The sequence below is a fragment of the Channa argus genome, chromosome 8, assembly GCF_033026475.1.
Source record: "Channa argus isolate prfri chromosome 8, Channa argus male v1.0, whole genome shotgun sequence".
NCBI classification, from domain to species: Eukaryota; Metazoa; Chordata; class Actinopteri; order Anabantiformes; family Channidae; genus Channa; species Channa argus.
Window position 1 is genome coordinate 9,943,680 of NC_090204.1, and position 13,123 is coordinate 9,956,802.

The 13,123-nt window shown below is 38.2% G+C and overlaps 1 protein-coding gene across 3 annotated transcripts in view; it reads right to left on the reverse strand.

The window, feature by feature from the left end:
• tle2b (TLE family member 2, transcriptional corepressor b) overlaps positions 1 to 13,123 on the reverse strand; it is a 71,837-nt gene that overhangs the window by 21,759 nt on the left and 36,955 nt on the right. For 2 of the 3 annotated variants that reach the window (XM_067514115.1, XM_067514118.1), the window contains exons 5-8: positions 6,632 to 6,694; positions 4,458 to 4,532; positions 2,038 to 2,218; positions 661 to 677 (exon numbers count right to left, since the gene is read on the reverse strand). In XM_067514115.1, coding sequence (XP_067370216.1) covers positions 661 to 677; positions 2,038 to 2,218; positions 4,458 to 4,532; positions 6,632 to 6,694 — 336 coding nt within the window. The remainder of the gene's footprint in view (positions 1 to 660; positions 678 to 2,037; positions 2,219 to 4,457; positions 4,533 to 6,631; positions 6,695 to 13,123) is intronic. The other variant, XM_067514117.1, reaches the window with a different exon arrangement.

The following is a 13,123-nucleotide window of genomic DNA, read 5'->3' on the forward strand; positions in this document are numbered from 1 at the left end:
GTTTTCTGGTACAGCGGTTTCACTTTGCTGCAGAAACGGCAGTTTCACTGATCCCCTAATACTAGCTAAGGATATTGCAAATCAGACTCTGTTGGGAAACATCAAATGGATGTAAAGTGAAGTGATCCCAAGTGATCCTCTTTGACCTTTAGTTTTATTTTGTTGGATCCATTTACTATTGTTATTTTCTACAAGCAGGCTCATTTCTACAGACTGAAGTAATTTGTGCAGTATTTGCCATTAACTGGGTTTTAATCCTTTCACTTGTTCTGTAAGTCTGGTAGATTACAAGAACATTTGTGGGGTGCTAAACAAACAGTTGCTTGTTCGACTATTCTTTGTACTAGATAACAGAGAAATGCTGTGAGCTCAGATGTTAGTGTGATGTATAAAACCTTGAGAAGCTCAAGGTTGATAGCGCTGAGCAGCTATTGTGATGGTGTTGAGCTGTGCTACTCCTGGCTGAGCTCCAGCAATGCACATCTTTTTTTAGAGGCCACTTTACAGTGTGTCTCCATTTCCCTCCGTTTATCACTGTCACACATGTATGCATGCACGCACGCGCACACATAGGCACACACACACACACACAGTCAAATTTGGGTGTGCACAACACTTAAATCGATGTACACACACAAACACAAACACACAACTACTCACCCTGCTGGGTGCTCCCTCTGGGATGGGTCAGAGTATGGAAGAAAGGAAACAGAGTAGAGAAAAAGAGAGTGAGAGAGTAGAAAAAGGGGAAAAGAGAGAGAGTTTGACGTCAGTCCTGATAATAATAACAAGTCCCAAGTCAGCCAAGGTTAGGCTGAACTATGACTGCTCCTCTCTAATATAGATACAGACTAGTTATTGTGCTGGATTCCTCTCTTATGGCCTTTCTATCTTCCCCTCTCCGTTCTGCAACTAGACAAAGCTTGCTGTCTTCCTTTGCTGCCTCTTTTAACGTTCACAATTTTTTTTTACTCTTTCTTCTTCTTGTATGTAAGACCAGAAACACACTCAGCTGCAGACATGCACAAACTGTCACAGATATGCTTTACATGCCAATATGAACACAGTGATCTCTCTATCTTTCCCCCTTTTTACTTTCACTCCTCTTTTCTTTTCCTTGCTAGATCTCAGTTTATTCATGAGAATGTGTCTCTTGGCTCGCTGCATGAAACGGAGCAAAAAGATAAGATATTCTATCGAGGTGAATGAAAGTTCATGGGGAGAACGCACTTCTCCAGCACTTACACAAGCACATGAATACGTCTGTCCATATAATGACAGCAGGATAAACAAGGAAGTCAAAATTCAGTGAAAAAGGTGACTTGCTCTATAACAAAGACGCCTACAAAAAATGATCTATGGTATTGCTTTGCATTTTATCTTGTCTAAATTGATAAAATTATGTATTTTTTATTCTGCCAGTGTTGTCACTGTTTCTCTTACAGCTGTTCTGCCCCCTTTCTAGTAAGAAATAAACACACGTGCAGAAATACAAACATCTTATAAAGAAAAAGATAATTCTTGCATGATTTGTTTTAGTTTTATTCTGGAGGCCTTCCCAGGGTCTCTTACTCTACCTTACTTGTATTGTAATTGTTAAACATCCCCTCAGAAACATTTTTTCATTATTGATTTTCAATTATGATACATTTTGTAAACACTAACCTGAAACCAAAGCAAGTACACTGATTTTTATTACAGAAGTATTATGATATATTTTCAGGCTGCAAGGTCTTGAACTGCCCTGGTCAAATCCTGCTGTAAATGCCATACTGTGTCTCCGATATCAATCAGAATAATGTTCCTATAGATTTTCGGTTGTGTATAAAGAAGGGCTCTACTGTCTTTTAGTGAATTAATACAGGCTGGCACAGCTGCTTATTTTACAGTCACAGTTTTGAAACGTTTCGATGCATTAATGTCAGTGTCCTACTTCCTGTTGCTCCTGCTGAGCGGGACTCATTTTGACCATCTTGACAAAACAATTCATCTGTCCATCTGAATTTATGAACAAAATTAAGGATAAAAACTTTTTACCTCTGAGATGTTCAGGATCAAGGTGGTTGCGCTCATCTTTAGAGGCAAGATGGGCTGAGACTCCGAGTGCTCCAGTCAGCGCTAATAGACCTGAGCCCCCTGCACTCAGGGATAGGCCTGATGGGTGTGGCGTCAAAGGGATGCCAGGGGCATGGTGAGACAGGTGCTGGAGTTGCTGCTGCTGTGGCCACAGGGAAAGAAGGGAGTAGGTAGGGATGGTTGGGGAATTGACATACAAGGGGGTTAGTGGTTAGAACAGGTAGTGTAAAAATGTAAAAATATAAAAATAAGGAGAAAGTCACAGAACAAATGAACAAAAGAAAAGTGAGGATTGCGTTTGGAAAAACAGAAGCAGGAGGGAGGAATGAGGAGTATGAAATGGAATCCACGAGGAGAATTCAGCAGTGAGAGAGAAAAATAAGGTGGGGTAGATGGGATGTTAAATAGATTAGTGCAGTAAGAAGTGAGAGAGATGGACACCCAGCACCAGAAAGTTGAAAAGAAATTGAAAGATGTGGATACACAGAGAAAAGTAAAGGAGATGGAAACCAAGAAGCAAAAAGGGAAGAGACGGTGAAAAGAGTGAATGATGAATGGAGTTTATTATGAACAAAAGGCAACAGAGGCAGAGAAAAACATGCCCAAGAAAAAAGAGAGAGAGGAAAATGTTTGAGTCAGGGAGTACATTATTGAAAAGAACAGAGGAAAATCGTGGTGGAAGCAATGAAAAGTGAAGGAGATTTAGAAGATTCAGGAAGAAGAAGATAGGAAGAGTGGGTAAATGAGTCCCGGAAGAAGGAGGGAAAGTGTGCCATAAGAGGGAGCAAAAGATAAGAAACAGGAAAAACAATGAGAGAAAGAAGAAAGAGGACGGGGGCAAAGCCAGAGGAAGAGACTGCTAAAAGATTACAATGGAAAAGATGAGCAAAATAGAAAGAAAACAAGACAGAGAAGCCGAGAAAAAAGGAAAAGAGAGAGAGGACAGAGAGACAACAGAGCAAAGAAGCAGCTACAGAAAACGAAAGGCTATTATCATGATTTGTTTTGTGTGCTGTTTTGTTAAGTTGGTGTGTTAGAGACACACATACAAGCAAACACACACCTTAGAGACAGTTGTGTTTGTAGTGCTGGGAGGAACAAAGGGCTTTAAGTAGACAGCAATGTGATCAGTGCTTTGACAAGCTTTGGAAAACCCCTTCTACTGCTGATCACTGTGTCTGAATGTGTCTACTTATAAAGAAAAATACAGCAGGCAGGCTGAAAAATGTGCGTCATATTTTCTTGATTATGCATTGCAATCAAATGTGAGTGCTGGTGTATTTTGAGTGTAAAATGTAACATTTACATCTGCATTTACGTGTAACATCTGTAGCCTGTTTTACACATGCACTGGAATTCTGAAATTGTCCTGACATTGTCTGAAGGGTTCATGTGAGAATGCAAATGTCCGAGTGAGGAGCTCCTGACATTATCCAGACTTCATCCTCCAAGCCCCCTAGTAAGTTCGCTGCTCGGTCCCAAATTGTCCTAAGGATTTAAAGTGAGCTACTGGGTGTAGTAATGATGTGTATATGGCTCGATTCCCCTTGTAGTCGAGTGATAGAACCTTTTTTTAGATGCACGGGCTCCGTTGTGCTGTAAATAAAACACTGTATCCCTCAGCCTAACTTTCCTATCATGTAGTGCATCCTGTGTGCGTTGACTGCACACTGCAATCGAGCGGAGTTGCACACATGAGGACACTTCTCACTCAGCTGATCTCTCGCTGTGTGTTACACATGTGAAACACAACTCTGGACAATGTCCGGGGCTGATTTCTCCTGATATTGTCCAGAGTTCGTATGTGAAACAGGCTTGTGTAACTATTACTTTAAGATGATGGGTCATTCAGCATGTCAGGTTACATTCATTTCAATTTAATTTAAATTTACAGATGAGCCATCTGCTTTTCAGAGAGTGCTGAAGGATCCAATGTGTTTAACACAAAAACCTTTCAACTGAGCCATAATTATTGTAGTGCACACACACCATACTGTTCAGCATATGTGATTAGTGCTCTGAGCAATGGTTGTCATATTTAACCAGTATTATTTGGTAGGACTGGCAACTCTAAAAGTTAATATACTCTTAATGTATTTCTCTATACTATTCTACTGAAGTTCTCTAGCTTTAGCTAGGTAAATAATTGTGGTCTGGATGAATCGTCACTGTGTATTGACCAACATCACCATCTGAGGAACAAACATTCAACTTAGTACCTTGAGTGATGTTTATTCTCACACCTCACCTATTTGATTAACAATTTTATTATGATCGACATACATTGTAGAGCAGTGAATAAATTATTTAATCAGCTCAGTTTCTGTAATGTAAGATGTAGGTTTAGGTGTGTATTCGTTTGAAGAATGCAGGTGACTCACCCCGATAATGGCATTGAGTTCAGCCATGGTGACCTGCTTGGCTCTCTCCACGGCTTGGACCACCTGTTGCTGGTGCTAAACATCCACAGAAAAATGTTGTTGCTGTTGTACATTACAGTAAGCTCAGTAACACAATGGACACTGTATGGCTTGTACAGTGAGTAATCACACATCAAGAACTAAGCTATTATTGGTACAACATGTACAAATGTAAATTTCTGGTTCAGGAAACATACATTCAAATATTGCAAACACAGATATACAAATCATACATAGAAACACACATGGTACATTTGACCAGATACACATAGACACACACGCTCAGTGCCACACTAACTGAAATCTCAGTTCTGTTTACACAAAATCCCAATGTAATTACACAAATGCAAATATGTATGTGTGCAAGAGTACCTGCACACACAGACACACACATACACACAAACCCACAAAGTCAATATTGCTCAAAATGACAGAACTGCGACCTTCTGTCTCTAGGAAGCACACTTATCAGTGCACACTCACACTGACAGACATAAAGAAAAATGTGTCAGCAGATCTGTACTCTAATCTACGCACTTGCACGTACAACTGCTGTGCACTCAGGTACAGGCAGACACATACACATAGAGTACTCACACACTCACTGTTATAATATTAATATACCTGGCACCACCATCATTGTAATATACAACAATATATTTCACTTATATATTTTTAGTGAAAAAACAGCAACCTTGCAGAAATGATGATAATTTTCTGAAATATAATGGGATCTATATGCTCTGAAAACAATTTAATGTATTACTCTCAAACTCTATGAGGCTTTTCGGTAAAATCTTAGCTACCTCTCGTGCAGTTAAACCAATTATTGTTTGACATTTTGTTAATGTACTAACTTTTTGAAAGAAAAAACATTTCCTTGATACATATATTACCATTGTTGAGATATTATTTTATAGCTGTTATTAGTAATCAGATGATGTGGATCCCTTGTGGTAGATGTAGGAGGTGTTTACATAAAATACAAAGGTTTCAGTGCTACAAAGATCAGCTGACAACCAGCTGATCTGTTGTCTGTCAAAGCAGAAAAGCTTCAATCGTCATACTAATCAACTATGTGGGGGATGATATAGTATATATATTACAGTATATACACTTGAAGATCATGACCCAATTGTACTTTTATCATCGGTCAACATTATTCCACTATTGTGCAAACAATATAATTAAAAATGAATGGAGCTGAGGTCACTAGTGTTTATTCTGTGGACATAAAACAGTTTTTTTCCCATGAGCAGTATTTAACTGAATTACCACGTTTGCCTTGGCTTATGTATTTATTAATTAACCAGATATTGTTATTAGTGGGGGCTTGAGCATATATCAACAGATTTGTTGACTGGGTTGCTTTTTAAAAACACAAAGGGTGAGTTATTGAGGTAGCTTGAAATCATTTTTCCATAATCAAATGCCCACAAAAGCAATTGACACAAAACGGAAAGCTGATAAGCTGTGTTGTTTTAAACTTAATATAATTTGTACACAATGTAAAAATGAATCAGTCAATCAGACCCATTAAATAACTTAAAACTGCAGTTTACTACAAAACTGCAAATAACTCCAAGCTTAACAATGAAGTCCTTTTGACAAAAGCATGTTTTCTCTCTATATAACAGAAACCCATGGGCTTATTTTATATATATATATATATATATATATATATATATATATATATATATATATATATATATATATATATACATATACGTGTGTGTGTGTGTATGTTGTGCCTAAGCTCTGCATGTATTTGTGCAGTTGTGTGTGTATATATATATATATATATATATATATATATATATATATATATATATATATATATATATATATATATATATATATATATATATATATATATATATATATATATATATATATATATAAAAATGGGGCGGCTGTAGCTCAGTTGGTAAGGGCAGTCGCCCACGGACCACAAGGTAGTGGTTCGATACATACATGTTATATATTTTATTGTGATTGGTTATATTCTGTTATATTTAGTTTATTTATTAGTCTGAATGCAAAGAAAATATGACATAAACCTGAAGTGTGGATATCTAAGGTCCTGACTGTGTGTGGGTACATTTTGGAGTGTGTCTGGCAGTGTTCACACTTACCTCTTGAGAGAGGAAAGGGATGATCTGAGCACAGATGGCACTGAGGCGCTTGACAATCTCCGCCTGTGACAGAAAGGGAGGGAAATTAGGGAGAGAGAGACAGAAATGGAGAGAAAGGGATATATGATCATGTTGCATACCGTAAGACAAGTACACAATGAATTCAGAGCACATGATACACCTTCACAGAACATTAAGCCTCTGCTTCATTAAAGCACCTTCTTAATGAGCAAGGAGTTTTATTTGTGACAACTCTATGAGACTGAAAGAATTAAAATGTGGGGGAATGTGGAGTCGAACAGCACAGGTGCAAGGATGGGGATCGCATTAGAGCTCCAGTCATCATCTGTTTTTTTAGCACCATCACACTCTCATTTACTGTAGCTCTGCCTCGCTCACTCTTACCCACTTCAGCCTTGTTCTGTTTCTTACCCTCGAACACACACAAACATATGAGCAAACAAACACACTTTCACAAAGAGGATAAAACCTCTGAGAATTTCCCTCTCAGACCTTTCGCCTGTCACAATTGCCATTCTGTGCTATTGCCTTTGTCCATTTCCTAAAACACGTAAAATCTATAAAAATGATTTTTCCTGGTCTGGAAACAGTGAATAACATTTTGCTCTCTGGTTTCTTACCCCCACCCACCCACCCACAAACTTGTGCACACATACACACACAAGTGAACACACACAAACTGACACAACATGCCCATGTGGCAATACAAGCATACACAAATACATAAAAACATAAGCACACTCTCTCTGTAACACACAGTCATACACACTTGCGCACACAAACACACACACACACTGAACCTCTGTGGTGTGTCTAATTCTATCTGTCTGAGTGCCCTCAGCCTCATTTTGTTCTCTTCTTCACTCAGCCGTTCTCTCTTTTTCTACAACAGCTCTCACACTGAGCCATTATTACCCTATTCATCCTCTTCCTCCCATCACCCTGCCCCTCTCATCTCTCCCTCCTCCCTCGCTTGCTCGGTCTCATTTTCCCCATCGTTTTATTTTTCTATATTATTCTCTTTTGCCGTTTTAATTTATCTTCCTTCCTTTTTCTCAGCAGTCTTTTCTTTTCCTCTAACATTAGTCATTCCACTGTTTTTTTCTTTATTATTTCACTGTCACACATTACCACAGACACAAATTTTTTGTGTATTCTCCCTCTCGCCATCCTGTTTTCTCTCTTCGTCTCTTTCTGTATCCTTCTATTGTGACTAACACATGTTTCTGGCACTTCAAGACACTGAAAAGGTAGAGAGAAAGACATCAGAGGGGCGATGAAGGGCAATGCAATGACAGAGATGTATGCGCCATCATGAAAAAACTCATCATGCACCCACACACACAGCTTGTCAGTTACAGGCAGTCTCATCACAACTTCATAAACTACATAGAAACGGCTTAATCACATCATACAATGTATGCTTAGAGGTGGTTGTGCCTAAGCTCTGCATGTATTTGTGCAGTTGTGATATGTGTCCACACTGTGTGTCTGAGAGAGAGTTGCTACTTTAACTTGCCAATATGAAAAAACCTTTCAAGTACCATAACTTTTTTGCTTGACTCTTGCATACCCTGTTTTTTACACCTGGAAATTAAACAAGGCATTAGACACTCACATGGTTGGACTTTTGCATACAGTTTATACTGTCATTCTTGACATTGATAATAATCCTAATATTGGTGCATAAAACTAGCTACAGTATGTTAGCTTTTTTATCTGTTGGCCTTAACAGGTTATTTTCACAAATATAGCTGTTTCCTTGTTTGAATTACCTTGACATTAAATTTATATAATTGGGAAGCTTATCTTATCTCTTCAAAGATGTCTCAATCTGGTGACAACAAACTGTACAACCCTGACAGAGCTTTTCAGGAACATTTTACTTAGTGTGCATTACAAAAGCTTGCAATACAAACCCTTTGTTCTAGGGGCAAATAGTAAGATATTGTATATGCATTGCTTAAATTAAAAAATTAAATTTAATTAAAATATTCTATTATTGATTCTGAATCAGTTGCCCAGACTTAGTTTTATTTCTACAATTACAACTTACACCTGCTAAAGAACAGGCTGTCTTTAGACCACAGAATAATTCAGAGATCATGGCACAGATTGGGCCATTTAAAAACTAACATACAGTGCTGATGCTGCACCATATGTCAGACCTATATGTAGACTAGATTAGCTCCCACCTCTGTGTTTTTGTATGTTATATATTTAGGCTTTTTGGATCTCCATTTGACTCACTACACTAAAATATACAAGGAGCTATGATATTGGGTGTTAACTCACTGTGGGTTGGACAACATTATCAATCGTTCACAATCACAATCAACGGTAATGTATTAACAAAAACGTATGTATTGAACCAGAAAGTACATTTATGGTATATTTTGCATATGCTTTGTTAAAGCACAATGTTGTTGCCTTATCTGCAACACAACATTCAGCCAACTAAATGTTCTGGCTCAGAGGCAGTGGATGGTGTTATAAATGCAAGGCACCAATCAGCCAATGGATTTTACAATGGAGTGACAGCGAGCTGGGCTGAAGTGGTCCAAGCCCAGCCAGGTGTCAGAAACAACACGGCACAGTCTCGTTGCACATCTCTGCCAATGCATAGCCACCAGGGAGAACTGGCACAGACTGTCCGGATGGAGGGATGAACGCATGGAAGGATGAACGGATAGGCAGATACAAAAGATGGGAGGGGGCCGGTCAGTGAACACCTGAGGGCAGATACGATGCCAACTGGCATTGAGACAGAGAGGAACAGAGAGAGAGAAAAGGCTTTATATAAGGCAGGGATAAATGTAGGTGAGAGAGGAAAAAGTAAAGTCTTTCATTTAAAAGAGCAAACATTCCCCCCAAAATTCTTTAGAACAGGAAATAGATGGAGTAAGGAAACTGAGAAAGGAGAAAGAGAAGATGAAAGAATGAACTCTAAGACAAGGACAGTCTGTTCCAGAGGCTGTGGCACATATTTTCTGAGCCTGAGGGACACACACGCACACGGACCCACTCACGCACACACACACACACACACACACACACAAGCAACATGCTCAGACTTGTCATCTTGTCAGATTGCTGACAAGATGATAACCACAACCAGCAAAATGTTAATATGATCACATTGCTGTCTTGCTGCATAACGATGGTCTCAGATAAATGCATCAGTATAACACATACATCTAGAATAGCAAATGCTATGTTTAAATTTTCTCTAATTTGATAGGGTACTGTATGTACTGATAGTCAAGTTAACTAAAATCTACCTAAAACTTACATTACAAAAAAAACCTACTAAACAGTAATTAGATTGTATTGATTCATTTCAAAAAAGAAGTTGTTTAGAGAAAAGAAACAGAGACAGAGAGCACAATCAAAGCCCATGAAATCATCCCTACCACTTGACAGAAGTGGGAATTTGACCAACTTGGTGCAAGAGTGGTAACGTTTTGTTACAGTAAAGTTTCTAAGGGACAAGTGTTTGTACATTATGTTCTTCACATGACTTCAGCTTTTCTGTGTGTTTTTGATAAGGGTAAGAAAAGTTCCTGCTATAGACTCTGTGTAGTACACCTTGTCCCACTGGCTATTTATAGTCTATTTAACTACAATATTTGAAAAACAACATGGTAAACAACAACCAAGAATGTACCTCTTGTAAGGTTTTATAATGAGAATATTAGGAAAGAATATGAAAAAAAATAAATAATAAATTAATGATTCATTGCCACCCCTTTGAGTATAGTTAAACATTTGATTTAAAGATGCTGCAGTGCTGACAGTGAAGCCAACAAGTAACAAGAAGCAAAACAGACTGTGAGCAAGCCAACTAGAATCCAGCCTGTGTGTGGTTTGTGAGCATGCTGTGTGTGTTCAAGTAAATCGATGTGAAAAGACTCAAGGCAAAATACAAAAGATGTATTTGAATTACAGGGTACTAAATAAAGAAAACTGATTAAGCACAAAAAGCTACAGTTGGTTTTTTGCACTGAAAAATGATCTCAGAATTTCCAAATTTGTGCAATAATTGCAATAATTTTTGCCCAGATATGTCACAAAGAAAAAAAATTTTATTTGAAAATTGAAATACTAAAAATAAAGGTCAAATTCAGCATCACAGCCACAGTCTTTCCTACATCCAATATTTGGCAACATTCAACTTTCAATCAGGAAGAAAACTGAGCAGTAGAAGAAAACTGAGCAGTAGAAGAAAACTCAGCAGTAATATAAATTTCTACACTAACACTTGAGTCATTGGACCAAACTCCAATGCAGGCACAAGAATTGTGCTTTGCGAAAGAGGTGTAATTCAAAAATTTTCTTGACGGAAAAAACTTGTTCTATTGCACTAACTTTGCAATTGCTATCACTACTGCTACTGCACCCTCTCCACCTACATGTTTAAGCAACAGTGCAAACACATTCCTGCCAGCTCTGTGAACGTAGTCAAAAGGCATTCTGGGAAATGTGGAGAATGACTAACTGAAGTAGAAATAGACGAGACAGGTAGGTGGGAGGTGGGTACGTACGCTCACAGGCACGCACACATAAAACAAAACGAAATAAAATAACACTCACTCACAAAATAATTCAAGACAGACTAATGGTGTAACAGTGTATTAGTATGATGGTTTTTTTAATTAAATAATGAATAAGAGATTGAGATTGTTCAGATAAACATAAATCTGATTCTAAAAGAAGGGGGTATTAATGAAGTAGGATTTCTGCAGCCGTTTTCTTTCAAATGCATGAATGACAAGATGTCTTGCACTGTGTAAATATAGCGAAGTGGCAGACTTGTAAGAGGTAAGAAAAAATATATGAAAGCTTATATGTAGACGACCAGACAAAAAGATATACGAAAACTGACAGAAAATAACCTAACATTCTCTTTGCACACTTTTCAATCCTGACACCAAAGTGAACTTAAAATCAAACAATGAAGTAGCTACTTCCCTGTGAAAGATCAGTATTGTATTTGGTCAGTGACCACGGTTATCTTGCCAATAAAGCTCGGTGAATTTGAATGTGATGAGCGTGGGTTGAAATTGGCATCCTGTGGAGGGAGATGGTGCCCAGTTCGTCCGGGCGCTGCCAGCTGTGCCAGCCTCTAAGTCCCACTATACGGCTGATTGAGCCAGCATTATGGAGGTTTGGGGGTGAGTCTGTATGTGTGTAAGTCTGTGTGTCTAATTGTTGTAATTGTTTTCAACAAATATCTGTCTTAACCACTTTTCAGTTCCTATCCTTTGCACCTCTTGCTTTCTTGCTACTGCAATAATTGCTCGTTTGAAGTGTGAAGTAGGTTGGGAAGCAGAAAGAGCAACAGCACATCAAGCAAATTTAAAGATGCACGTTGTTAATGAAATAAAGAATGCAGGCTGTGCCAACTTCATATAGAAACAGGCCCATTATACTTCTTATCATTTGTTGTTTATGGGGATGGTAATTTTTTATTTATAAAATAAAATGCTTGTGAAATAGTAAAATTATTGAGTGTGAGCATGATGTTACAGTACTTGTCTGATAGGGCTAAATCCTAGTTCCACATCTGCGTGTCCGTATCCATAAAGGAAATTTCATCATCTTCCCAGTCCACAAGGGTCAAGACAGAGAGAGGCCAAGTGTGTCTCCATGTACTGTCCCAAGCCATTATGCACAGACTGCATGTGAGCCAGAAAAGTTTCAATTGACTGCACACACCTGATGTAGGAAATTAACAGTGGGTAAGAAAGGAATAATTGGAAAAGAAGCAGGACAAGGGTCATTGAGGACCATGATTAAGAAAGACTGCTTAAAAATAAAAATAAAAATATATAAAAACAACTCGATTCTAGTGTATTATTGGTGATGGTTTGCTACTCCTTTTGTTATAGAAAATTAATCTAAAGATTTGAGTCCATTTAACTGCTGTCCTGACAAAACAGACAATTAAACATGGTGAAACATGACTTGGTATAAGAAGTGGTGGTCCTGGGAAATGGTGACAAAACTAACATTAATGAATCAAGAAAATTAGAAATTACTTGGTATTCTAAATCAGCTTTATTTGCATCATGCTGCAGTTCACTCTTTATTAGAACTAAATAGATATTGCGGATTACAGGTGTAATGTCCTGTACATTTATCAAGGGAGAAAGTCTGTGAAATTTCTTGCAAAAGACAGAGTTCCTGCTATGCAGTGATGTTCTACAAAGTCATAGTGAATGGGATAGTTCCTTAAAGCCTTTGTACTTTGTGTGTATGGGTTCAAAATACCCTTATTTATTTTCAAGAGTCAGGGGTTGGGGGCACAATCCTGGAGCTTATCTCAGTCCCCTGCTTTTTAATTGGACTGCTCACCCCTCTGTGAATGGGTTTAGGTAAATATTTGTAGCCAGTGACTAATCACTCTCTGATTGTTCAATGGAAACAACGACTCCTGCTTCCCCTCTTTCAATCCCCCCTTTCCCTTTT